The sequence below is a fragment of the Onychomys torridus genome, chromosome 1 (assembly GCF_903995425.1).
Source record: "Onychomys torridus chromosome 1, mOncTor1.1, whole genome shotgun sequence".
In the NCBI taxonomy this organism is placed as follows: Eukaryota; Metazoa; Chordata; class Mammalia; order Rodentia; family Cricetidae; genus Onychomys; species Onychomys torridus.
Window position 1 is genome coordinate 86,953,299 of NC_050443.1, and position 26,716 is coordinate 86,980,014.

At 44.0% G+C, this 26,716-nt stretch overlaps 2 protein-coding genes across 4 annotated transcripts in view; one reads left to right on the forward strand and one right to left on the reverse strand.

Annotated features, from left to right (window-relative positions):
* Tub (TUB bipartite transcription factor) overlaps positions 1-9,063 on the forward strand; it is an 80,385-nt gene extending 71,322 nt beyond the window's left edge. For both annotated transcript variants that reach the window (XM_036188808.1, XM_036188817.1), the window contains exons 6-12: positions 329-447; positions 1,288-1,485; positions 1,757-1,869; positions 2,559-2,676; positions 3,997-4,095; positions 4,297-4,468; positions 4,853-9,063. In XM_036188808.1, coding sequence (XP_036044701.1) covers positions 329-447; positions 1,288-1,485; positions 1,757-1,869; positions 2,559-2,676; positions 3,997-4,095; positions 4,297-4,468; positions 4,853-4,986 — 953 coding nt within the window. In that variant the 3' untranslated portion in view covers positions 4,987-9,063. The remainder of the gene's footprint in view (positions 1-328; positions 448-1,287; positions 1,486-1,756; positions 1,870-2,558; positions 2,677-3,996; positions 4,096-4,296; positions 4,469-4,852) is intronic.
* A 2,163-nt stretch (positions 9,064-11,226) lies between these two features.
* Ric3 (RIC3 acetylcholine receptor chaperone) overlaps positions 11,227-26,716 on the reverse strand; it is a 57,379-nt gene continuing 41,889 nt past the window's right edge. Inside the window, exons 5-6 of one of the 2 annotated variants that reach the window (XM_036196245.1) lie at positions 24,867-25,012; positions 11,227-13,907 (exon numbers count right to left, since the gene is read on the reverse strand). In XM_036196245.1, the coding sequence (XP_036052138.1) occupies positions 13,468-13,907; positions 24,867-25,012 (586 nt within the window). In that variant the 3' untranslated portion in view covers positions 11,227-13,467. Of the gene's footprint in view, positions 13,908-24,866; positions 25,016-26,716 lie in introns of both variants that reach the window. The other variant, XM_036196235.1, reaches the window with a different exon arrangement.

Consider the following 26,716-nt stretch of genomic DNA (forward strand, 5'->3'; position numbering starts at 1 on the left):
GCTTTGATACAGAAGCGATAGGGATGATTTAACTGAGGGGAAAGAAGAGGTGAGATGTAGGGACTGAGCTAAAATTGGGTGGTGGGGATGCATCCCAAAGAGAATCGTGACAAGCCCCAGTTCATGTGTGCACCAAGGAGAACATGTGTCCTTGTATGTGTCTGGATGAGTGGGAGTACATACAGCAATGTGAGGGTGTGTGCAGATGGCTGTATGAGTGCCTGGGTGTCGGTGAGTCAGTGTCTGAACGTGCATCTCCACGTGACCACCTAGATTCTCACTATAAAACCTGTCTCTGCCCATCCTCCACGTTCCCTGCTTACCATAGGCATCTCCAGCAGCATGAGCTTTGATGAGGAAGAGGATGAAGATGAAAACAGCTCTAGCTCCTCCCAGCTAAACAGCAACACCCGCCCCAGTTCTGCCACTAGCAGAAAGTCCATCAGGGTGAGTGAAGAGAAGGAGCCTTTACCCCCTGCAGGAGGCTGACCCTGGTGGTGAGGTCTGCCTATGGGTGGTGGTCTGTTTGTTTTCTGTTGTGATAAAAACACTGACCAGAAGCATTTTGGAGAGGAAAGGGTTTATTCGGCTTACTCTACCATATCCATCATTGTCACAATGATCACAGTCCATCGTTGAGGGAACTCAAGCAGAACCCACCGAGGAACACTGCTTGCTGGCTCACTTACTTCATGCACAAGACCATTCACTTCAGGTTCGTGCTCAGTTAGCTTTCTTAGACAGTTGAGCCCACCTGCCTAGGGATAGTGCCACCCACAGTGGGCTGGGCCCTTCACATCAAGACCATCCATCATAGACATGGCCACAGGTCAGTTTGGTATAGGCAAGCACAGCCCTCTTCACCCCCTTGACTCTGTGCTATGTCAAATTGATAAACTAGAACAGTTGTTTGTGTGTGTGATAACATTATGGGGTGCTAGCTTTCCTTGGGTTAGGTGTCTGTATGAAGCTTCTCTGAGCTCCTCTGCTTGTCTACTGTTTCCTATCTCTTCAGTAGGGTTAAAGGGCTAGGATGCAGGGAGGGCTGGACTTGGACAGGATGACCTCCTGAGAACCTGCTCTGATCCCTGTCTTCACCTCCAGGAACTGAGGAAAGGGAGAGGCTAGAAGACAGCTCCTGACCCCGGGGCATGGTAGCCACATCCACATTCCAGGGGTCCTGACCTACCTCTCCTTCCCCTCACTAAATCAGGAGGCAGACTTACCCTGGACCACCAGTCTCAAGGGGAGAGCCTCTCAATTTAGTCTTCTCCTCCCCCCCCATAGGAGGCAGCCTCAGCCCCCAGCCCGGCAGCCCCAGAACCACCTGTGGAAATTGAGGTCCAGGATCTAGAGGAATTTGCTCTGAGGCCAGCCCCACAAGGGATCACCGTCAAATGCCGCATCACTCGGGACAAAAAGGGGATGGACCGGGGCATGTACCCCACCTACTTTCTGCACCTAGACCGTGAGGATGGCAAGAAGGTGAGGTTCCTCTGGGCAGGTATTTTCAGTTTGAAGGCCTAGAGGCTAGAATGTGAGGGAAGCTTAGCTCCCTCTGGCCTCAGTTCTCCAGGGAAGTAAGTGTTTTGTGTGGATTCATGGGCTTATCAGTGCTTGTATGTGTGCACATATAGATGTATTGGGGGAGATGAAGCAAGGTGACCATTTGTGTATGTGCCCAGATATGTGAGTGGACACCATAATTGTGGGCCAGAGGCTAGATATGGAATGTGACATTGCTTTACTCTTTAAGGTGTTCCTCCTGGCGGGAAGGAAGAGAAAGAAGAGCAAAACTTCCAATTACCTCATCTCTGTGGACCCAACAGACTTGTCTCGGGGAGGCGACAGCTATATTGGGAAATTGCGGTACTAGTGCTCTTTTAGGAAAGCGAGGGAGGGGACCAGAAAGCCTTCTGATATCTCTGAATGAGATCCTCTCCATCAAGTCCAACCACAGGCCAGTCAATGCCCAGCCTTGTGTCAGACAGGACTAAGCTGCTCGAAGGCATTGGGTACAGGCCCAGCATAAGTGACAGGTCCAACTATCACTGAATGATGTAGGCCACCATGGAAGAGTTGTTTTGGCTCCCTGGTCAGAGGCAAGGGACCCAGAGGCAAAGAAGCCCTGAGGAGGTGAGGTGGGGAGGCCTCAAGTGAGGTCTCATTGAGGAAGAGTAAGTGAAGGTGTGAGTAGCTAAAGCTGGATGTAGCCCTGGAAAGCACAGAGACAGCCCTTCTCCATGAGGTGAAGAATCCTCTTTGGCCTCCCAGATGCCACTCTGCTTACTTTCCAGAAAAAGCAGTGCCTCTGTCCCCTCCTATGGTTCATAAAAACCTATGAACACTGTCTCACTCCCTGAATTTCCTTCACTGAAATGAGATGTCCTTTGAGTTGAGTTGACTTTAGAGTTGACTGCTTATGGGGTTCCTCCACTCTGTCCCCAGGTCTGCCCTTGGCCCATCCCATAATGCTCCGTAGGCTTCTTGTAAGAGAATGGGCTGTGCCATGACATGGGAAAAGGTATACAAGCCTGTTGATTGTGCCTTTCCTTCAGGTCCAACCTGATGGGCACAAAGTTCACTGTGTATGACAATGGCATCAACCCTCAGAAGGCATCATCTTCTACGCTGGAAAGTGGAACATTGCGCCAGGAGCTGGCAGCTGTGTGCTATGTGAGTCCTCAGTTTCTAGGTAGACATGAAACTCAAACCATAGTTTGACTGGGGTGAGGATCTCTGTAGAATTGACCTTGTGTGGGACAGGGACCTAGACCTTACCTGTCTCCAGGGCTCCGACCACAGCAGGCTAACTGCCTAGGGAGCTCTGGGAACCGTCCCTGGATAGGAGGAAGTAGATGCCTGGGCTCTGTTCTAGACTTCACTCACATCTCCCTGCTGCAGCTACAGTGCCATGCACTTGTGTGGATCCGGGGCCCTTTCAGAATCTTTTCAGAACAGAGATTCTGTTCCCCCTGGTCTGGAAACTGAAGCTTGCTTGCTAACATTATACCAACAAGAACAAGACTGGAATGTACACATATGAGCATTCTCTGTTACAAACTTGGGTTCTTCATTTCTAAAAGTAAAGGATGGGTGTCCTGTGAACCTATTAGATGCCTCAGCCATTTTGGATGATTCCATAGTGCCATCTGCTGGTCAATCTTAGAGAAGCAGCCTGAGTCCGTCTGTGTCCCAGGTACTGTTGGAAGGAAGGATTCAGGACATCAGAAATAGAAACAAACCCTTATGGCGCTTAAATCTTTATTGAGAGACAAGGCATAAAACAGATGTAAGTGAAATAAGTATGTTATGGATCAATGGTCAGAATTAAAAATCTAGTTAGAGATACAGATATATGAAATGTCAAGGTGTATGTGGACATTTAGGAGTGATGGCAGGCAGGGTCTTGCCAAGGCAACTCCAGTAAAGACCAGGAGTGAAAACCAGCTACGCACATGTCTGACGAGGGCAGAGTGATTGCAGAAGAGAGTTAAGATAGCAAGAAAACTAAGGACTAGGGGCCAAATCACAGAAGGCCCTGGAGATAGAATAAAGGTTTAAGCAGGGAAGGAAAACATACCCTTTAATAGGACTGACAGTGAGGTGCTGTGTCGAGAACGGATGGTGGAGAGGAGAGCCGTGGGGCCCAGGGCAGAAACAAGGAGTTGCTTTAGCAGTTGGTGATCTTAGATTCTGGTGTAATCTGAACATATAGCTGATAGAAATTCTGGATAGGCTAGGAGTGAGAAGGGGGAGTGAGAGAGTAAAGTTAGTATGCCTCCAGTTCATGTAAGTGCTGAGCTGCCATGGACTGAAGCAAGCTGGGCTGGAAATGGGAGTAATTTAGGCTGTGCTAAATTTAGAGGTGACATTCGACTATCAAGTATAGATGTTGCAGACATTTTATTCCTCTTTGTCTTTACCTCCTTGGCCCAGTCTCCCTATGGGTAAGCAATTCGAGGTAGCCAGTACTAAATTCTCTTGTTTTCCCAGGAGACAAATGTCCTAGGCTTCAAGGGACCTCGGAAGATGAGTGTGATTGTCCCGGGCATGAACATGGTTCATGAGAGAGTCTGTATCCGTCCCCGCAATGTGAGTCTCTGACACTTTCCTGGACCCCAGCCTCTGAATGAGCTTCTAAGGGCAGAATTCCCCAAGGTGTAGGGGATACAATTTGAGAAACTCTGGAAGTTTAGGGAACCTCATTCCTGGGTAAGATCCCTCTTTGGGTGGTTATGATGCCAGGGCTTGGGTCTGGCTCAAGAAAAGCTGTCCCCACTTCCCTACCACCAGGAGCACGAGACACTGCTAGCCCGCTGGCAGAACAAGAACACAGAGGCCATCATTGAGCTGCAAAACAAGACACCAGTCTGGAATGATGACACACAGTCCTACGTACTCAACTTCCATGGGCGCGTCACCCAGGCTTCTGTGAAGAACTTCCAGATCATCCATGGCAATGACCGTGAGTATTGCTGACCCTCCTTATTGACGATGTACATGTGGTGCCTAGCCCTCACTCCCCAGTCCATACCAGCCAGATTGCAGGATGTGGGTATATGGCTTATATTAGCAAGAACTTTCCAACTGTAGTGATCAGAGCTCTGGCCCCAGATTCTGTGAATCTGGGGCTTGAGAACACCCTTTAAATGATGTCTTTTCTTCCCTGTTCCCTGCTGTCTGTATGCATCTCCCCCCTTTACCCTCTTGCTCCTCACCCGTCTCTTTTCCTGAGCCTTTGTTTTTTCATCCTTTGGGATCTCTTGGCATCTCCTTTTCCTTCCCTCTTGTGGCTTGTGTCTCGTCTACTCTTCCTGTTTCCACCACCCATGCTTGTGCATGGCCACAGCGGACTACATCGTCATGCAGTTTGGCCGGGTAGCAGAAGACGTGTTCACCATGGATTACAACTACCCACTGTGTGCACTGCAGGCCTTTGCCATTGCGCTGTCCAGCTTTGACAGCAAGCTGGCCTGCGAGTAGTGGCCTCCTCAGCCTTTAGGATGGCCCAGTCCGGAGTGGAGCTTGCCTGCCTGCCGAGACAGCCCTGCCTCCCCTCTGTTCATAGGCCCTCAGCGGGCTTTCTGGCCTTACCAACCAGAAACTGGCTGCTCTGCCTCTGCTGCTGAAGTGGGGGGATAGCAAATGGGTATGAAGGGAAAAGGAGTATTTCTGTGCCCCCAGGTCAGCACATATGACCAGTCTTGGGTCAGTACCCTGCCACAGTTATGTTTACCACACAGGGCAAGCTCTTCAGCAGGAGGTGCAGAGGGCGGGAAGCACAAGCAGGGCTGCTGTGGCCCAGCCGTCCACTCAGCCTACAAGTCCGTGGGTGTCCCAGGAGGTAGGGTACAGTGAGTCTGTGTATATATAAGGCCCTTTGTGTAGCAAAGGGCCTGGTGGTCAGCAGAAAGTACTTCCATCTCAAAAGGGCCCATCAGGCCTAAGGGAAGTTGGGGGGTGGGAATAGGTGAGTGGCAGAGCCTTGCTAGGATAGCAGGGGCCTGGCTGTGTGAATTAGCTGGTAGCTTAGAGTGGTAACTCATTTGTTGCTTCTGGAAGCAAGAACCCAGCTCTCCAAGCCAAATATCTGAGTGGACAGGGGTTACAGGAGTCATCCAGGAGGCTCCCTACATCAGGGCTCGCTGACGTTGAGCAGCCCCAGCACAACTCCTATGACACATATGTAGGGTAGAGGTCACTATTCGAGTAATGGCATGCTTCAGGAAGAATGTTCTCTCTGGGAAGACCCAGTCCCCATTGTTGCCAGCATGTCCTGATCATTCAGGGCTGTGTGCCATTCTTGGGGGAATGGAGCGGGATGAGAAGAGCGGAGGATATTTTAGGGCCACAAGAGCTCAGGTGGTAGGACGCTGTATGGCTCACCAAAAGCAATGCTGATCCCTGAGAACATGGGACTTGTCTCTTGGTTACCTAACTGGTTAATGACAGAGTTTAGAACCTCAAGTTCCTTTGTTTCTACTGTTTCCCAGAAACTAGACTCTCTGGCCTTCTGGGGTCCATTTTGCATGCCCTTTCCCTTCCCAATTCCAGAGACTTAGGACCCTCAGAGTTAATCTCAGATTGAAAACCTTTCAGTAGGACATCAGGCATTTCCATGTTGAAAGTTGTGTGATCCGATCTGGCCTGTGCCTGGCCCCTCCATGAGGGCTTCAAGCTGTGCACAGACACAGCAGAGCCACTGCAAACGTCTTTGTGTAGATGTGACAGGCAGCCTGAGGGTTCAGGGGCTGGGCCTGGACATCCCTTCCACTGCCACTTTTCCTTGGATGGCACCACTCATCTAGTGGGAACTAACTGCAAGCCTTGCCTGTGTCATTTGAAAGCTTCTTGCCTAGATGGAGATAAGAAACCAGTGGGAAGCAAAGAGCATTTAGGCATTGCTTTAAAATAGATATGCACAAAAAGGCTAAGTAAAAGTAAAGCCATACTTTGAGTATGTAAATGAGGCTCTACAGGTAAGGAGGCTGGGTTGATATAAATGGAAATAGTACTTAAGAAAAACATCTGGATTCTCCCATTTCCTTCTAAGCAAGGCACACCTGCAGTAGTAGGATCTGACATACCTGAGCCATACATCTCCACGAGAGGACCTTCCAGTGAGTTAGCCTTTGTTTACAGTGCAGTTTTGAGAGGGCACCAGGACGTCTGTGCTGGGGCTGGCCTATCTCCTGATGAAAGATTCCAGTGCCATCTGTGCCCTTCCCATAGTTCTGTTTGCCCTCCTTCCCTGGCTTTATAAGGAGCAATCTGCTGACATTAGAGGTGGCAGAAAGCAGATCTTCATTCTAGTCAAGCCCTTTATCTGGGTTTACAATGTTGAGGTTGAACAGGCTGATTCTGGAGTCTAGTGGGTGGAAGAGCCCCTGGTGGGAAGGAACTGGAAGCACAATGGGAAACTCTTGGCCTCTGCTCTCTGCTTCAGCACACAAAAAAAGGGGGTGTTGGCTATTTGAATATAAATTTGGTAGCACCAGGAAATAGGCCCACTATAGAGAAAGGCAGCCTCAGCACAAGAGCCTCTGTGGGGCACCAGTGACAGGAGTAGTTGAGTAACCTGCTTCAGACCAGCCTCCCAAGCTCAGATCTTGGGACTCAGCCCCTGGTGATGTTGCCTTTTCTTGAGCACAGGCGCATGGACCTCAGATACCATGGCCCTGGGGATCACGTGGGTTCAGCCTCTCCCACGTAAGATTTCTTACCTTTCACACCCTCTTCTCCTAGGTGGTCCTTGACTAGGCAACAAATTGATGATGGGATGAATGGACAGTCTATACGAGTGTGGGGCAGCTGGAACCTTAGGCAGCTTCCCTGTATGCTACTGGCTTTCCACCCTAAAACTACACCCTCTGCTCCAAAACAGTTCCTCTGCAGAGTGGTGACATTAGCTTCCCCAAGTCCTCTCCGAGTCTAGCTTTTTCTGTCCTTCTGGCTCCAAGGTGCTCTGTGTCTGTCTGTGTGTGCGTCTGCACGTGTGTCTGGAGGAAAGGGCAATCTGCAATCAACCAACAGACATTTAAGATCACATCTGAGTAGGAAAAAAAAAATGAGGCAGTTGTGACCACTGTGGATTATGTCCCTTCTTTCCATGCTCTTTCTTCCATGGTTCCAAGCAGGAAATGATCAAGGAAATGTAGTGTCGGTCTCACTGGAGGAGGAGCTGAGATGTGCATCCTTTTAAATGAACATGGTGTAGTGATGGTGCCTTAACAATCTTGACACTAAGGGGAAGCAAGTCAGGTACATGCCTAGGGGAAGACCGGTGTTGGGAGCCAAGATGTGTTATGACAGGCTGGAAGAGAACTTTTGGTAAATCTACCTTCACGGATGAGGCAACAACATTGTAGAAGTGGTTTATTTTTTCCTTCTTTCTGGAACTGGCAGGGTATTTGCCTCCAAACTTCATTTAGAAGTAGAAGTAGTTCTAAGTTTAAGCAATAGGAAGGACTGCTCAGATGGGGTCTGCAGGGAGGAGCCACGTCCACAGCCCTGCTCTGCAAGCACAACAGCCATCTCCTCAGTGGACAGCCTGCTTCCCCTTAGCAGCAGCCCTGCCCTTCCCTTCTCTGTACTCCTTGCCCCAGCTGTGATATCCTCCTGGGATTTCAGGATGCCAGGTGCCATCAAAGCATGCTTTCTGTGGTGCCTAGCACTGTGACTGGGGCCCAACTGCCCTGCAGAGTTGGGACCTTACACTGCCCTAGGCTCTGGCTTGTAGACCTGCTCCAGTCTCCAGAACAGGCTATGGGATGGATTCTTACTTCAGTTTATGACCACCTGCCCTTATTCACTCCAGCTTGCAATTTTTTGTCATTTCAAGATCTTAAGTACCGGGATGGGTTTGGGTTTTCAGCACAGAGATGACTTGATCCAGGAGGGTACAACTGCATTTACAGCAGCTAGGGCATTTGAGCAAACTACACAATCCGATGTCTGTCTCCTTACCTGTCAAAGCTGGGTTGGTGAAGGTTAATCCTTGCTCTCATCACTACCTTTCCTGGCTCATCACTGTGCCTTCTTTCTTTCCTAAGAAAGATCCTGCACCCCTCTCCCCTCTTCTCCTGCCCCTCCTCCCCCATTGAGGTCCAGGTAGAGCTGGAGATGAAGCTAAAGTCTAGAGTCTTCTGTAGAGCACCTCAGAGTAGCACAGAAGGAGAAGCCCAGCTCCAGCCTCCTGGATGTGACCAGCTTGGTGAGGGCAGGCAGCATTCCTCTTGCTGGGAGCACACTTAGCCAGTTTCACAACGCCTAGAACATGTATGTCCATTTGCACACGATTGTCTTTTCCTATTTTGGAGTGGTCAGACATTTTATTTTTGTTTAAAATTATCTGGAGTTTTAGATGAACTTGCAAAACTGTGCTTTTATTAAGTGACTTTTTGAATAAACTTTTTGGTATTCTGAAGCAAATGTATTTATTTATTGGTATGTGCAATGACAAACTTGGTATTTTCCCATAATGACATTATGTATGTTGTAGAATTTAGTGTTTGTCTAAGTACAGACATGTATCAACAAATTAAACTTGAACTGTTTGACTGCTGTGCCCTTGTTTTTTCATAGAGGGAGAAAATGGTCTCTCCTGAAAATGTTCTCCATTCCACGCATTCCTGGGAGTTTCAAGGGTCCAGTGGGTAAGAGCAACAAAAAAGGCGCAGAGTGTGTTTAAAACCAGTGACATACAGGTCAACACTGTCTTTTCATGTGGTGCCACATCCAGTGTGGAAAAATGAGGCTAGAAGATACTTCGAGGCCATCTGGGTCACCCAAAGGAACTGGCCAATAGTCCCTAAGTGTGCCTGGTGGGCATGGTCCTTGTAGACAGAACCAGGATGTAGGACTCAAGGGTGGAAAAGGCCCAGTCACATGATTCCAGCCATGTCCAGAGCTGGAACCATTTAAACAGGACATGTATGGGAATCTTTTTCAGTCTGCGGTGGATTTGAAGCCAAAATGATGGAAAGAGGCCTATAGTTGTTACTGAAAGCAGGCCTCAAAGCTAATGGTCTTGAAGGGAGTCATCACAAAGTCACACATACCCCACAGAGTGACCCCGGACCATTCCCAGCAGTCAGACTGGCCTTGGAGAAGGTATCAAGTGGGGCAGTCCAGCAGCAAGAGATTCAAGACAGTGAAGGTGTGCATTTCACTCTGGGACAGACCCTCCATGACAGTCCTATAAGGTGGATGTGATGCCCAGTCCATCCACAAGGAAACTGGTGCCCTATGAAGTGAAAAATGGCCTGTTTTCTTGATAATAAAAAATATGTTTTAAAGATGGGCAGTGGTGGTGCACGCCTTATTTAATCCCAGCACTCTGGAGGCAGAGGCAGGCCTGGCTATAGAGTGAGTTCCAGGAAAGGTGCAAAGCTACACGGAGAAACCCTGTCTCAAAAAACCAAAAAAAAAAAAAAAATGTTTTAGACATGCTGATGGCTAAGGTTACAGGATAGTTCATTCGCTATTGATCACTGCTCAACAGGTGGCACATGAAATATTCTTTGTAGATACAAATTGTCAAAATAAATGGTGAATTGAAGAGTAGTTTGATAATTAGGGGGATTTTTTTTTTTTTGGTTTTGGTTTTTCGAGACAGGGTTTCTCTGTGTAGCTTTGCGCCTTTCCTGGAACTCACTTTGTAGACCAGAGATCCACCTGCCTCTGCCTCCCGAGTGCTGGGATTAAAGGCATGTGCCACCACTGTTTTTTAAAAGATTTATCATGTGGGTTGGGAATTTAGCTCAGTGGTAGAGCGCTTGCGGCCCTGGGTTTGATCCTTAGCTCAAAAAAAAAAAAAAAAAAAAGATTGATCATGTAAGTTCTGCCTGCATGTGTCCCTGCAGGCCAGAAGAGGCACCAGATCCCATTATAAATGGTTGTGAGCCACCATGTGGTGGCTGGGAACTTAGGACCTCTGGAAAAGCAGCCAGTGCTCTTAATGGCTGAGCCATCTCTAGCCCCTACTCAGGTGTTTTTTGATGTGACTTAAGAGCATTCCCTACCTGAACCATGTCCTGACGACTCTAGCTTCTGCCTTTGTGAGGAAGAAAGATCATATACAAGATGTTCTAAAAGGGGGAAGGGTTTTGTTTAGTCATCAGGTTGATAAAAAATCCTAAATTTGTATAACACATGTCCAGGAAGATCTTGGTTTATACCTGTTGCCTCTATGGTCAATCTCAATTGCCAACTTGATGGGATTTAGAATACCACGGAAACACACCTGTCTGACACTTTACAAGATGATTTAGTTGAGGAGGACCCATCTTCACTGTGGACAGTAGCATCCCACTGGCTGGGGTCCCAGATTGAATAAAAGAGGGCAAACAAACCAAGTGCTAGCATTAATCTTTCTCTGCTCCCTGACTGAACCAGTCCTCATGGCTCCTGCTGCCAAACTATACGCTCTTCCTGCAGTAAGTTGCCTTTGTTAGATATTTTGTCACAGTGATATGAAAATACTAATTATGCCATGTGTGTTACCTAAGTTCCCTTTTTCAAAGTGAGTGCAGACCATAAATTATCACCTATGTCTAAGCACAAAGAACATGGTTCTCATAGGCCATTACTGCTAGAGGTTAAATCCACCTCCACCCCTCAGCATACCTCCAGACCCAGTCCCTGAGCATTGTAATGTGGCACTGTCCTGGGTTCCTCCTATGACCATGGTAAGGGGTCTTCTGGCTGAACACCAAGCATGGCTCTAGGTGATGTGCAGTGGCTTCTCAGGCCAGCTACTGCTACAGTGCCCCAGAGGTCACTGCAGACCTAATGGAAAGGCCTTGATGAAGACTGCAGCCTTTAATACTGAGAAGTGAATATCACAATGAAAACCAGTCCCCTGGACTGGATATACATGTAAAAACATCATATCCAAAGGATACTATTCTGACAAATACAAATAAATGAATGAATGAATGAATAAACAAATGCCTACATTCTAAATTACTGAAAGGTACATTGACGTTTCAGGTGTATACAGACAAATATATTTCTATATGCGATTGGTCCTTCTGGCAGGAACTGTTTCCATAGCTAGTCCCCAATAATAACAGAGTTGACTCTGTAACACTTTTCAGCTGAATATCCATCTATATATACACTCTACTGTCCTTGCTAACCCACTCTTTCTGCTAAAATGTCCTTTCTCTTCCTTGCCCATGTTCTTAGAATGCCACAGTGTCTCTTCTGAAATTTTTGGTACTTTGGCAAAAACATTCCTGTTCTTCCATGGTCCTGTAGTTTTGGGTCCATCCATACTGTAATAAAATAGCTATCACATGATACGTTGTTATGCATGAGCTAGTCAGGCTGCCCTATGCACACTGACTAGTTCATTTACAGCTTATAACCCCATGAGACCTGAGTTCTACTACCCTCACTTTACAGATGCCCAAACCAAGCTCAGACTGCTTAAGGAGCCAATCCAAAATTCTACGGCCAGAGTTGCAGGAGAGGATCAGGACCCAGAAGAATTCCCAATCTCGAGCCTTCTATAGTCTATAGTGCATCTGTCAGGCTCCCATATTAAACTGGAACTCTTCCAGGTACAAATCCAGTCTTCTAAGTACTCAGCACAGACAACTATCTGATGAATGAACAAGAGTGAGAACCCAGGCCTATCATCGTAGATCAACTTCACACAGTGGATGAGGGAATCACACAGAAAATAATTTACCAAAACAAGAGTACTTACATTGCTTTTTACCCTTAGTGTTAGTTACGCCAAGACTATCCTCAGTGCACATTAACTGCACTCTTCACAATTGCAGTCAAATGGTCTATACAAAGATCAATGCAGTGTAGTGCATTTTTAGACTCAATCTTCAGAGCCTTTTCTAGTTCAACTAACACATAAAGCTTCGTGTGGTCCCATACCTTCTGATGGCAGTCAGTATGCTCCTGAGGGGTCAAAACTGTCTTCTGGTGTCATATTCATGCCATGCACAATAGAACTCTAAAGACTGTATCCAGCTTCACAGGATTCCTTAATTTTTGAGTTTCCCATTTCATGCCTGGGAATGTCCTTGGAGATGCCTTCTTTCAGCTTGTAGGTCTCACATGTAACTGAACTGACTCCCCCTTGTTAGGATTCACAGGTTTCATCTTGTCTCACAAAGACATGGTTCCCTGGCCACCTGAACTCATGGAAGGACCACTATACTGAGGCCATTTGGTAGCTTCAACAGCCTCAAACTCCATCTTTGTGGGACACAGACTAGTACTTATGCCTCAAATAGCCCCTAGCCACAGACGACCAGACATACAAAGGTGCTTCTGGATTTGGCAATTCTGTTCAACAGAGTAAGGACAAAGGAAGCTAGGGATCAAGGCAATATACAAGCAAAATGGTCTCCAAATAGGCTTGTGTGTTCATAGCCTGCTACTCCAGAGGAGCCAGGGTATCTTAACCTAGAAGGCTCTGAGGGGAGGCTGTCTTTCTGGGCTGGGCCCCTTATCCTCACAATTGAGCATGCTCTTCTCCTCAGGAGACTACTAACCTATTCAAAAGGCCCAAAGAATAAGGCATTTGAGAGTCTAAAATCTTCATTCTTAAAACCTTAAGTCCCCAATATCTGCTAATGTAATGCTCATTTACAGGTAAACCATCTGTTATTCCTATGAGGGGTCAGACCTTTGCATAGGTGGTACCACCTCCAAGCACAATCAACCAAGTATAATTACCTAATGAGTTAGTGTCTCTGATGCGGAAAGGCAGGAAGAAAAAGGTGATGTTGTCCTGTGTTCACACTAATGTCTACTTTACAAGGTGACAGGTGTGGGTGTGCAAGCACCAGGAAGAATAGATAATATCCATGGTAGTGGCCCAAGAACTATGATATTGAACACTGAGAAGGAAGTAGAGGGCACAGGGCCATGGATGAAATTCAGGAAGGATACCTTGGGAATAGAGTAATGGATACTTCATCAAACAGGCTGCTTTCACTCTAAACTCTGGGGGTTGCGCTTCCTCAACATGCCACCCATGTGTGTACTATCAGTGCTGATCCCCAACCCTTCATTTGTAAAGTCTTGGGGCCAGTCTTCCTTGGTGGCTTCCTCTTGCTCACTGTAGCCTTCTGCACTGAAACCAGCATTCTCTGCCAAGACAGCAGGATCCTCCTCTTCATGAAAACAGCAGGAGCATGATTCTGGTTTAGGATCACACAGGGTGACAGAATTATCTTTCTGGGCTGCAGGGTCAGTGGGCAAATGATCCCAGCTCAAATGCTCTGATCCTTCCTCTTCCATCACTCCCATCCGTTCAGCTATTTCTTCAGCAGAAGGCTCTTTTGGGTCAGGGTAATCCACCAGGATTGTTTCTTGCCTACGCTTGATACCATCAGAAAGGTCATACACTGGATAAGTCTCTTCAGGGTAACCTAGAGAGCAAAGTAAAACGAAGTCTTAGAAAGAGCATCTTCGAAAATAGTATCAGGATCAGAGAGGATTCTCTGGCAGCAGCTAGCCTATTCTAACAAATCCATTCAATAAATCTCTAAGATGGTTCTAATAGTCCTAGCAGTCTGGCTGACTGTCCCTATGAGCTCTGAAATACAAACCAAAGCAGAGGAAAATCCTTCTTAAGTAAGGTGCTTGAGGTAGAGGTAAGTCTCACCCCTCATGTTTCTGCAGCGCTGATGAAGATTAAGCAAACAGCATGAGCCTTCAGCATAGAGAATGCACCCCTACCAGATGGAGAGGGCTTAGCTTAAGGCTAGTGTTTACAGTTTCTATTTGGAACAGATCCCAAATCTGTCGGGGCTGGGGCTGGGGAAAGGAATGCTAAATCCTTTGAAAAATAAACCATGGTGCTTCCTACTTATCAAAACAACCAAAATATTCTGTAAGTGTCAGTGAGCAGGGGCAAGTTAGCAAGACAGGACCAAGACCCCACAGGACAAGAGCTGCATTTTCGGGGTCAGAATTCCCATTGCTGGCATCTTCATTTCACAAAATGGAACAAAAGGATGAAACAACAAACAGGTAATGAAATGAGTGACACTGGCACTGAACTCAGCTACAAGGGCTATGCTGCCAAATAAGGAATGAAGCGAGATGAATCTGTGTCAGCCCAGCCCGGCCTGAGCAGCAGATGGGCCACGCTGGAGCGCATACGCTGGTTCTGGCAATGGCAGTGCTCACCGTACAATGTGGGGAGCTGGAGAATTCAAAATCCATTTGCATGGTGACATAACCATATAGTCAGCTCTAACAGACACCACTGTTTGTCCATCAGTTGTGAAAAAATGGCAATCTTTTGATACAATGTGAGGTATCTAGAGACATTTTCACAACATTTCTGATTACGAAAGTCACTCAGACTTGGCAGAATTTTTGAGGAGGGTAGCATAGCCTTTATTTTGTTAGATTTTTCCTACTAATTTTAGTTACAGACAAGTTTAAAAAGAAAACAATTCACTTCGAATCCTATCGCTGGTAATTTATCTTGGCTTTCAAAAATCTATATAGATAGTATTTTCCTGCCTTTTTAATAAAGAAAGATCGTGTTGAGTATGTACTGTTGTCCTATACTTTTTCATTTAATATGTGTGTGTCATGGGTATTTTTCCATGTCATACAACTGACATGATTCACTATTCTTATATAAGACATTCAAGTAGATTCCTCCCAGTTTGTCCCCCTTGTAAGCTATGTGGCAGTGAGGAGCTCTGAATATAAACCGAGACCTACCCCAATTCTTAAAGATGGGCTTCTAGAAATATGGAGAGTAGGCCAAAGAGAACAGTCATTAAAAAAGACTTTGTATCTTCTGCCAAATTACTTTCCAGAAGAGCCACATAACATTTCAGTTCTCACAGAGATGTGAACACTCCCTCTTACCGAATCCCCACCAGCACTGACGTGAGTATCAGAATCTTGCCCATGCAATCTTCACTCCCAGGACAACTTTCAACAGAGTGCTAGTGGTTTGAGTGTTTGTCACTTTCAAAATCCTTGTTGAAGCTCAATCCTCAAAGTCATATGTTAATGGTATTTTGAGGGGAGATCTTTAGGAGGGGATTAACTCAGGTCTGAAGGTAGGTTCCTCATGATGGCATTCCTGGATTTATGAAAAGAAAAACTGAAGATTTCAAGCTTGCCCTGTCTGACCATGTGATGCCCTCTAGCATACAATGACACAGCAAGCAGGCTCTGACCAGATGCCAAGTGGATGCTGACACCATGCTCTTAGACTCCTAGAACCATCAACTAAATATGCCTCCGTCCTTTTTAAGTGACCTCATCTGGTATCCAGTTATAGCAATAGAAAATGGACTGCACTAGCTACCAAAGGCTTTCACCACCCCAGGGCAGGAGCTTGCTACTTAGATCTCAACCACTGACTTCTCAAGAGAAGTCCATTTGCTTGCCTGTACTCTTCACCAAGAGCAAAGCTTACCTTTGCTTTTCAATGACTACCAGCTTTGGTGTAGGAGGGAAGACAATTAGACTCAAACTCTAGGCCCAATCCAGCAGCCCCAGGATTGAGATCATCTTGGCCACCATGGCCCCAGGCATCAGGCCTCCTTTAGCACAAAGTTTAGCAGTCCCATGACCCTAGTTATAATGCTTACACCTAGCAATCTTGATATTGGCTCCCATAGAAACGATACAGGTACACGCAGCAACAAGCAAGCTTTGGGTTTCAGACTAGCCCTGTACCAGTTAGCAAACCCAAGCCACAGCTTCTAGGTCTGCCCAGAATCAAGATACCTCTGAAGTCAGAAACCAAGTTGTTACATGCAGACACAGGCTCCAGATTTACCAACTGATGGTGTAGTCCTGAAGCTAATCTCCACTGGTCTAGGATTCAGGGCCCATGTTCATTTCACTAGACCAATGCATAGCATCAAGCTTCCAGATCACCTTATGGATCCTTACAGTCCCAGGACCTAAAGTAGGCTCATAAGGCTTTCTCATGCAAAATAGGACCTTAGTCTGCCCCAGCACCAGACCTTATAGACTCAAGGTTCCAGGCCCATCCCAACACTTAGCCTCTGCAGACTCAGTCTTGTGGCCCATTCCAACTCCAGGTCATCCACTGGAGATCCAGGCTTCAAGCAAGCCACCTAAAGATACAAACAAAACAACAAAATCCAACCACAAAAGGGGGTTAATGGGGACAACAAAATCTAACCCCAAAAGGAGGTTGATGGGGAGGAAAAGAACAAAGAATCTACAAAAGGACCAGAAAACAACTATCAAAGTAATAGTCAGGGGCTCCTGAGACCAGCTCAGTGGGTAAAAGCACTTACCTTACCACCAAGCCTAACAACCCAGGTTCCAACCCCAGGACCAACATAGTGGAAGGACAGAACCAACTTCAATAGGCTGTCCTCTGACCTTCATACACACACTGGTGTACACCCACATGCATATGAACACACACACACAAACACACAAATAAATGTAATAAAAAATTTAAATGATACTAGTAAGTCCTTACCTATCAATTGTTACACTGAATATAAATGAGTTAAATTTTCTAATCAACAGAATAGCTGAATAGATTAAAAAAATTAAAAAGGCCCAACTGAATGCTGCCTATGAGACACTCATTTCAACTCAAAGAACATACATAGAGTGAAGGAAAAAGGATAAAAAGAAGATATCCCATATAAATGGAAAACTAAAAACAAGTATTTATACTTAGGGAAAACTAACGTTAAACCCAAAACTATCACTAATGACCCACCCGAATGCTGAAGTAGCTCATGTCAAATGACATAATACTTTAAAACTTCATTGGAAAAAAATAAGCAAACAACAGAGATTCACTGCTTCTATGAAAAACACAGCAGTTCAAAACATGAAAACCAAACTAAGCAAATTATACATCAGCCACCAATAGTCAACACGGGGAATGGATTTAACATGTCAACTTATCCCTAGTGACATCCAAGAGGCTACAGAACAATAAATAGAATTCCTATAAACAGAAAGACATGATCACAAGATGAAAAATTTATTCCCAGGAATAAAGGTCACAAGATTAAGATAAACATGACTGAAAAACAAATCCAAGTATTAAAAGTTCCCACTAAAAAATTCTCCTGTAACAAATACAAATGACAAAGAGATGGAAATTCTGAGAAATTGTGGAGGTTGATCATTGTACCCCATTTTGAATTACTAGACTGTGAAAGCAAAGGAAAACAGATCAAAGCATTAATAAAAAATGAGAGAAAACATCTATTTACTGACAGAAGGCTCACTAACTGCTGGGCAAAAGTAAAAACATATTCATGTATACACACACACAGAACCAATGACTGTGACTAAATTCAGATTTAAAATACAAAACGAAAATGAATTCCCAGACAGAAAACAAACAGCTAACTAAAAATAGGCTACCTACTGAGATCAGACCAGAAAAAGTTTTCTTGTTTTCAGTCAAGTGAAAGTACAGAATGAACAAGAATTTTTCCAACTTTTAAGGAAAATGGCATGGTCATGAATTTTCTAGCAGCAAGATGAAAACGCCATATAGATATCCAAGTATTCTGACCTATGGCACTTTATACAGAGTAAAAATGCTTCAAGTGCATGTGTCAGCTCTACATCACTGCATCACCTAAGATAATTAGCTCATAAAGAGAAAGGTTTATTGTGGTTGAAGGTTCTGGAGAGTCCAACCCAAGACTGGGAAGCCCATTGCTTTAGGCCTCTGACAAGAGCAGCACATTGCAACCGAAGGAAGAGGCAGAGCCAAACTGCTTACCTGGGCCAGAAAGTAGAGAGGAAGTGATAGGGTACCACAGTCCTCTTTGAGGGCATCCACGCAATGAACTAAGGACTTCCTCTGAGGGCCCACACCCCAATAATGTCAGTTTAGGGACCAATCCTTTAACATGTAAACATCAAAAATGTGGCAGGTCATTGTCTTGACACATACAAAAATTCATCATAAGTTAAATTCAGTAACTATGAAGCTAGATATAAGAAAGTGGTGGCAAGCTACTCAAGTCTGAGATCATGGCTACCTAGGGTGCAAGGCAATTTCAAGGCCAGACTGGGCAACTTAGCATGACCCATTAAACCTTTTAAATGGTTTACAGATGGAGCTAAGTGGTGAAGCACTGGCCTAACATGCATATTATGTTCAAAGGCTGTAAGTTCAATTCATAGTAGAGAGGAGGCAAGTAGTTAAGTCATATCCAGCCATGTATGCTTAAAATCAGGGGGCAGAGACAGAGGACTAGGAAGTTCAAGATCAACCTGGGCTATATAGTGAGAGCCTGTCTCAGAAAAAAAAGGATGGAGGGAGAAGGTTAGGGAAGGAAGGGAGAAGAGAGGAATAGAAAAATGGAAAGAGTGACTTAGCACTGTAAAATAATCAATCATTGGTAATGTAGCATGGAATATAATACCATGGTTAAACCATTCTTTTTTTTTTTTTTTTTTTTCTTTTTTGGTTTTTCAAGACAGGGTTTCTCTGTGTAGCTTTGCACCTTTCCTGGATCTCGCTTTGTAGACCAGCCTGGCCTCGAACTCACAAAGATCTGCTTGCCTCTGCCTCCCGAGTGCTGGGAGGCATGGCAACCACTGCCTGGCGGTTAAATGATTCTTAAAGCAGAAAAAGCACGTGTCTCTAAAAGTTAGTACCACAGCTAAAATTCTATGTGACCTCAACACAACCTACAAGGCAGGTAGAAAAGGATGGGGAAAGGAGTAATATTTGGAATAAAGTTGTACAATACAGATTTATAAGCCAGAACATTGATGATTGGTGAGGCTGAAGTATTCTCACAGGTTTTACAGCTGGTGGCATTTTTTCTCTTGTGAACTGTTTATTTGAATTTCAGTGACTTCTGCATTAGTCATAGAACTTTTTATATATTATACCCATCAATGTGTTTTCATCTGTATTTGCTATCCAGTGTGAGCTTTAAATTCTTACACTATTTTAACTACAGAAGGTGGAAGTTTTATGTATAGAAAGCTTTACTATTAACCTTTATGCTATAACTTCTTGTGTCACTTCAATAAATTAACGTTTTTATCTTGAGATAGGTATAGATTGACATATAGTTATAAGAAGCACACAAATCCCATGTTATTCTAGTTTCTTCCAGTGATAGCATGAATAAAAATATAGCATAGTATTTCATTGCTGTGAAGAGACACCATGACCATGGCAACTCTTATAAGGAAAACATTTAACTGGGGTGGCTCACATACAATTTCAGAGGTTCAGTCTCTTATCATCATGACAGCATGCAGGCAGACATGGTGCTGGAGGAATAGCTGAGAGTCCTATATCTTGCAGGCGACTAGAAGTCGACTGACAGACTAGGCAGTATTCTGAGCATAGGACAACTCAAAGCCCGCCCCCACAGTGACACACTTCCTCCTACAAGGCCATACACACTCCAACAAAGCCATATTTCCTAATAGTGCCACTCCCTTTGGAGGTCATTTTCTTTCAAACCACCATACAAAATAGCTACATTTGTGGAACAGGATCTAGGGAGATAGCCCAGTGGAAGAGCACTTGTCCTGCAAGCATGAAGCCTGGAATTTAATCCTCAGGGCATGAGTGACCTGTCTGTAATTCTAATGCTTGGGAGGCAGAGATAGAATCCTCAAGATAAGCTGGCTAGCTGGACTAGTGAAACTGGAAAGCTCTGGATTTAAACAAGAGCTCCTGCCTTAATATATAAAGTAGAAAGTAATTAAGAAAGGCACCTGACCTCAACCTCTTAACTGTACACACACGTGAATGTGCATACATAAACACATACCCCATACACATGCATGCATTCAACATACACAAAAAGAAAAGAATATAGCAGAGAATGTATCCATCCACAAAGCTGCCTTATGTTGCTGCCCTTCATGACCACACCTGCTCCTTCCTACTGGCATGTCGCTTCTCAACCTCTAGCAATTACTAGTATGTTATTTATTCCCAAAATTTTGCCATTTGAAGAGTATTATACATATAGAATCATATCTTTTTGAAGAAGCTTCTACCCTTCACTCAGCATAATTCTCTGCATATATCAATAATTCATTTCTTCTTATTATTTAGTGGTATACTATGTAATACATGTACCACCATTTAACCATTCACCTGCTGAAGGACATTCAAGTTGATTCTAGTTTTTACCTATTAAATAAAGCTGCTAGAAATATTCATGCCAAGTTCTACATGCCCTGTCCTCATTTCTTGGGAATAAATGTCAAGGCTCCAACTGCTGTGTTACACAGTATTTACATGCTTAGATTTTTTTTTTTTTTAACAAACTACTACATTGTTTTCCAAAACATCCTGTTGCAGATTGAATACAAAATGTCCCTTACAGGCTCATATTTTGAATGTTTGGTTCCCAGCTGATAGTTCTATTTTGGGAGGCTGTGGAGGAGGCAAAGCCTAGCTGGAAGACATAGATTGCTGAGGATGGATCCCTGGCCACTCCTCTACTTTCTGGCCCCTCGCTGTTATGAAATGGGATGTTCCACTAAGTCTTCCTGCCATTGGCAAGGAAAGTAATTTGGTCCCAGAGACAGAAAAGTAACTAATACATGTCCATTCCCTTTTATATCTCACTACTGATGTATACATAATACTTTCTTTGTATCCCAATCTGCAATTTCTTATTTCAGTCATTCTGAAAGGTGTAGAGAAGCATCCTATTCTATTATTTATTTATTTATTTATTTTTTGAGACAGTGTCTCACTATGTAACCCTCTTGCCTGTAATTTGCTCTACAGACCAGGCTGGCCCCAAACTCACAGAGATCTACCTGCCTAAGCTTCTGCTTCTGCTGAGGTTAGAGTTGTGCACTGGTACACCCAGCTATCTTATTCTAAGTTTGATTTGTGTTTTCTAAGAGGAAAATCATGTTGAATATACTTTAATGTGTGTATCTGCAATCTGTAATATCCTCTTTGCTGAAACATCTGTTTCTGTCTTCTGCACATCTTCAAATACTACAGAACAAGTGTCCACAGTAATCCATGAGAAGGAAAAGAGGCCCAAGTTCCTTGAGTTAAGAAAACAGACATGAGAGCTCAGAGAAGGAAGGCAGTCAGAATTTGCTGAGAACTACAGGGCTTCTTACTTAAACACTCCAGAGACATGGAGAGGGAAACTCATGTTTGTAGCTGAGTGATGACATGGGAAGAACCAGAAGCCACTAAGCATCAGCAGGAAGAACATCCTAAGTTCATACATGGGTAGGAACAGTTTGTGTTCTACTATCCAGAGCACAAGACTTGTAGGAGACCAGGTTCAAACAAGGCTTACTAAGGTAACCAGAGCCAACCTAACGATGAGAACAAAACCCAGGCCTTTGAAAAGGTCAAAGTTCTAAGTCTCTGAACAGTGAACAGGGAAAAGAAGTGAGAGGAAGAGAAGATTATCAGGACAGAGAAGGACACACTTCCCTCATGTGATAGTAAGCAGGGAAATTATGAACAACTTTTTCTAACACCCCATTTGTATGAAGTATGTAAAACTTTTAAAACTACTTTCAAAGCTCACTTAAAGTATTAAAGACATTCAACTTATTCTTACAAGTCCACACACATGTGCCTGCACACACATTCCAAAACATAAAAATTCCCCAGGTAGGTCAGATCAACTCAACTAGTGATTATGGATTAACAGTAGTTCTACACAAACTCTTCCAGAAAAGACTGCAACCCCAGTGTATTTTATGAGGCAGTGTCTGGCATTACTCTGAAATAAAGTCCAATGGCAGTATAGGATTAAAAAAAAAAACACAAAACACTAGTAAGTAGACTTTATAAACACCAGCATAAAAAAATAATCTTTGCAAACAAATACAGAGGCCTAGAGCCAGACATTATACGGAGAGGGAGTCCTTGCAATGCACAGCTCTAAATGGGATGTCTCCATCAAATTCCTCCCCTTAGAGCTCAGGGAACCCCAAGGAAGATGAGGCAGAAAGAGTGTAAGCGCCAGAGGGATGAAAGGTGGGCACCAGGAGAACAAGGCCCTCTTGTTCCACTAAGCACAGGTCAAGCAGCAAGCGCAGGGCCGACCCAGGTCTGTACCAGGTCTTCTGCATATATAGGATGGCTTTCAGCTTAGAGCTTTGAGGGACTCCTGAGTTTGTGAACAAGTGGGTCTCTGAGTCTTTTTCTTTTTCTTTCTTTCTTTTCTAAATTTAACTTTGTTTTATGTGCATTGCTGCTTTGTCACGGGTGTGGGGTCCCCTAGAACTGAAGTTACAGACAGTTGTAAGCTACCATGTGGATGCTGGGAATTTAACCCGGGTCCTATGCTAAGCCATCTCTCCAAGCCGCCGGGTCTCTGATTCTTATGCCTTCTCTTAGGGCTCTTTCCTTCTGTTGCTTTGCCTTGTCCAATTCAGTGTGATGGTTTTTATTTAATCTTATTATATTTTATTTTCTTCTGTTTGGTTGTTATCTCTTAGAAGCCTGTTGTTTTCTAATTAGAGACAGAAAGGGAGTGGATCAGAAGCAGAGGGGAGGTGGGGAGGAACTGAAAGGAATAGAGGGAGGTGAAACTGTAATCAAGATATATGAGAAAAGAATCTACTTTTAATAAAAGGGGAGAAATCGTTTGCAAACCGAGTCTAGCCATTATCATGACAAAGTAGGTTTTAACAAATGTTTGTAGCTATTCTAGAACTGAAAAACCAATGTAGGGCTCTTTTTCTTTAATTGTTGTGACATGTGTATGTGTGTGTATGTGCATTCCAAAACATATAAATACAACCTGCTCAATCTGTATGTTACCTGTATGTACATGTTTTCAGGGCTGACATTTGGTATGAACTTAGAATGGAGCTCAGTGATAGAGTATGATCCCACACATGCAAAGCTCTAGGTTTCACACCTAAGAACATACACATACAGATAGAGAGAAAGAAAGAGGGTCAACTGACTTTCAACCAATGTGCTAAAGTAATTAAATCAAATTAAAGGAGAGTGATACAGTATTGAGATATGCAAAAGCAAATTTAAGTCCTGATGCCTCACCATCTATAAAGATTAACTCAAGAAATGGGTTGGAGGGAGGAAAGAGAAGAGAGAAAATGATGTAATTATACTTAACAAAAGGTTCTCAAAATAAGACTACATGTAAGCACTAAAGCCATACAATTTCTAGAGAAAAACATTTTAGATTAGGCAAAGATGTCTTAAAGAGAACACACAAAAATGTGAATTAAAAGAAAAATATGACTTCATAAAAATTTAAGACTTCTCTTTGAAAGATGCTATTAAGGAAATAAAAAGGCAAGTTATAGATTATAAGAAAATACATGTAAAATACCTAACTGGCGAAGTACTTTCATACAAGGTACACAAAAACTCTTGCAGCTGGGCACATAAAATATCCCAGTACTAGGGATATTGAGGCATAAGAACAATGCATTCAAGACTAGCCTGAGTGCTATATGGGGACTATAGCCCAGCCAGGGCTACTGTATCACAAAACCTTGTCTCAAAAAAGACCTCCATACAATAAATAAATATGTTACAACTTAAAAAAATACATTCAAACCAATAATCAAAAATAATAATTTGAACAGGCTCTTCAACAAAGATATACAGTTTGAAAATAAGCACATGAAAAAAGTGTGGGGAAATGTAAATTTGAGTTATGACTGCAATAACACTGTAATCTCATAGAATGGCTAACATTTAGAAAGACAGTGTATTAGCAAGGTTATGGGATAACTGACTCTCACAAGGTGCTGGTGCAAATGTACAGCCACTTTAAAGCTAGCTTACAGTATCTATACATTTAAACATATACTCACTGTAAACCCTGAAATTCCAATCCTAAGCATATATTGAAAGAGAAATACAGTATGTCCAAAAGAAGCCTTGTGAAACCTTGCGTGCAAACCTCACAGCAGCTCAGATCCTACAGTTCAAAGCTAGAAAGAGCCCAGTGTTAATCAGCTGGTAAGTAGATTAACAAACTGTGGTGTATTTATACAATACTGCCCAGCAATTTCAGAAAGAACTTGTGATACACTCAACAACACACGTGAATCTCAAAAGCATTACTCTAAACAGAAGACACCCACCACAGCACATCTGCAATACCATCCATTTATATAGGTAAAGCCAAACCACAGTTGTGGAAAGCAGCTCAGCTGCTGCCAGAGGTGGAGGCTAGGACTTTCTAGGGTGATGAAATGATCCTATTCTGAGGCTATAGTGTGATTACAACTGTACACATTTGGCAAACTTTCCAATTGCACATTTATGAAAGTAAACATAAAAGTGATGATTTGTCATGTCTCAGTACCACACTGATTTTTAAGGAAACAGGTAAAAGATGTCCTTTCTGGATGAAAGCTAATAAAGAAGTAAGGCGGCATTTTACCTTCCCAGTCCTCCATGTAAGGGGCTTCCTCAGCTTCCTTCTCTGGAGTAGATGTGTCAATGAACTTGCCTTCTTTCATGACTCTGGTGATTTCTCGGAGCTGATGCAGTAATCGTTTCTCTTGGTCAGATGTCACAGTCTGCGCTCTGCTGGGAAATATCAGATAATCCAGCCATTTGGTAGTCAGCACTCCTAAGCAATGGGAGAAACTTCACCATGACCTGTTTGGATCCTCAAAGAGGAGGTCTAATAGCAGGTGATTATTCTAGAATTGATTCTGGAATGTCATGGCTGGCACCAGAAATGTTAGTTCCATGTTGTGATCTTATAAACAGGGAATCTAATCTCCAGAGTACTTCAAATGACTGCTTGAGTCCATGGTGTGTTGACATGGAAACAAGATCCCAGTGGTCTCAGCTGCACACCTCACCAGTCTGAGTCCCCAGCCTCCTGCTATTTCCCTCGAACTCGTACATTATTCCCTTTACTCTGAGACACTTTCTCTGAAGTAAGGATGTCAAAGAAAAATAGGCCATTAGTCCCAACCACAGAAAAATACTGGAGTCAGAAGGCTTATTCTCAGAGGTACATAACTTGGAACACTCAATCATGCAGACAGAAACTGAGGAACTGAGATCCACAAACTAAAATTTACATATGGAGATTATAGTTCATGCCTTTTCTTTTTCCACCTCTCCTTTCCCACTCCCTCTCCTCTTCTTTGTTTTAGGACTCCAGTAAGCAAACACTCTACCAGTGAGTGCCACCACAACACTCAATTTATAGTTTAGAAAACTTCATCTGATTGCCAACTAGCAGTGGTGCTGTGGGATGTTCTGTATGTTAAATGTGTTGCTCTGATTGGTTAATAAATAAAACACTGATTGGCCAGTAGCCAGGCAGGAAGTATAGGCGGGACAAGCAGAGAGGAGAATTCAGGAAAGTGGAAGGCTGAGGCAGAGAGACGCTGGCAGCCGCCATAATGAGAAGCAGATGCTAAGATACTGGTAAGCCACGAGCCATGTGGCAAGGTATAGATTAATAGAAATGGGCTAATTTAAGATATAAGAACAGTTAGCAAGAAGCCTGTCACAGTTTATAAGTAATGTAAGTCTCTGTGTGTTTACTTGGTTGGGTTTGAGCAGTTGCAGGACTGGCAGGTGGGAGAAATTTGTCCTGACCCTGGGCCAGGCAGGACCAGGAAAACTCCAGTTACACAGTGGTTCTGAGCAAATACCTGTAAGAACAGCACAAGGCTTGAGGATAATGACACAGCTGAGAGGAAAACACTGCATCACACAGAAAGGGGAGGTCCAGGACAGAAAACAGAAATCTGCTTTGAGGCCAGTTCATCTAGTGGAGGAGTAAAGAGAAAGCCGTGCCCCGTTCTCTATCTACTCAGTGTGCTCTACCTTGCGTTCCTCTCAGTGCTCAGCCTAACGAACTTTACCTAACAGGAAAATCAGGCTTCTCCCTCCTTCCAACATTAAGATTGTAACTGAGGAAAAGGAAGGTGTGCCGCTTCCACCATCCTCCCTGGGAAGCAAACGAAATCAGCTCAGTTTTCCAACTCCCTCTAAGGAAAATGACCCATTTTGTGGGGGAACTCAGGGGCAGAATAGGACAACCTACCTGGCTGCTTTTACAAACTCTGACTAGCTGCTTTTACAGTCCATTTCCCCAACTGTGCATGGAATATTCTGACACTAAATCAAACAAAATTGAGCCTCTGCTTCCTAACTCATGGAAAACAGAAACCTTTAACTCAAATAGAACAGATGAAATTCCAAACTAAAACATCCTTTTAACTTTGAAAACGTGTGTCTGTGCTGCCCATTAAACACAGAGTT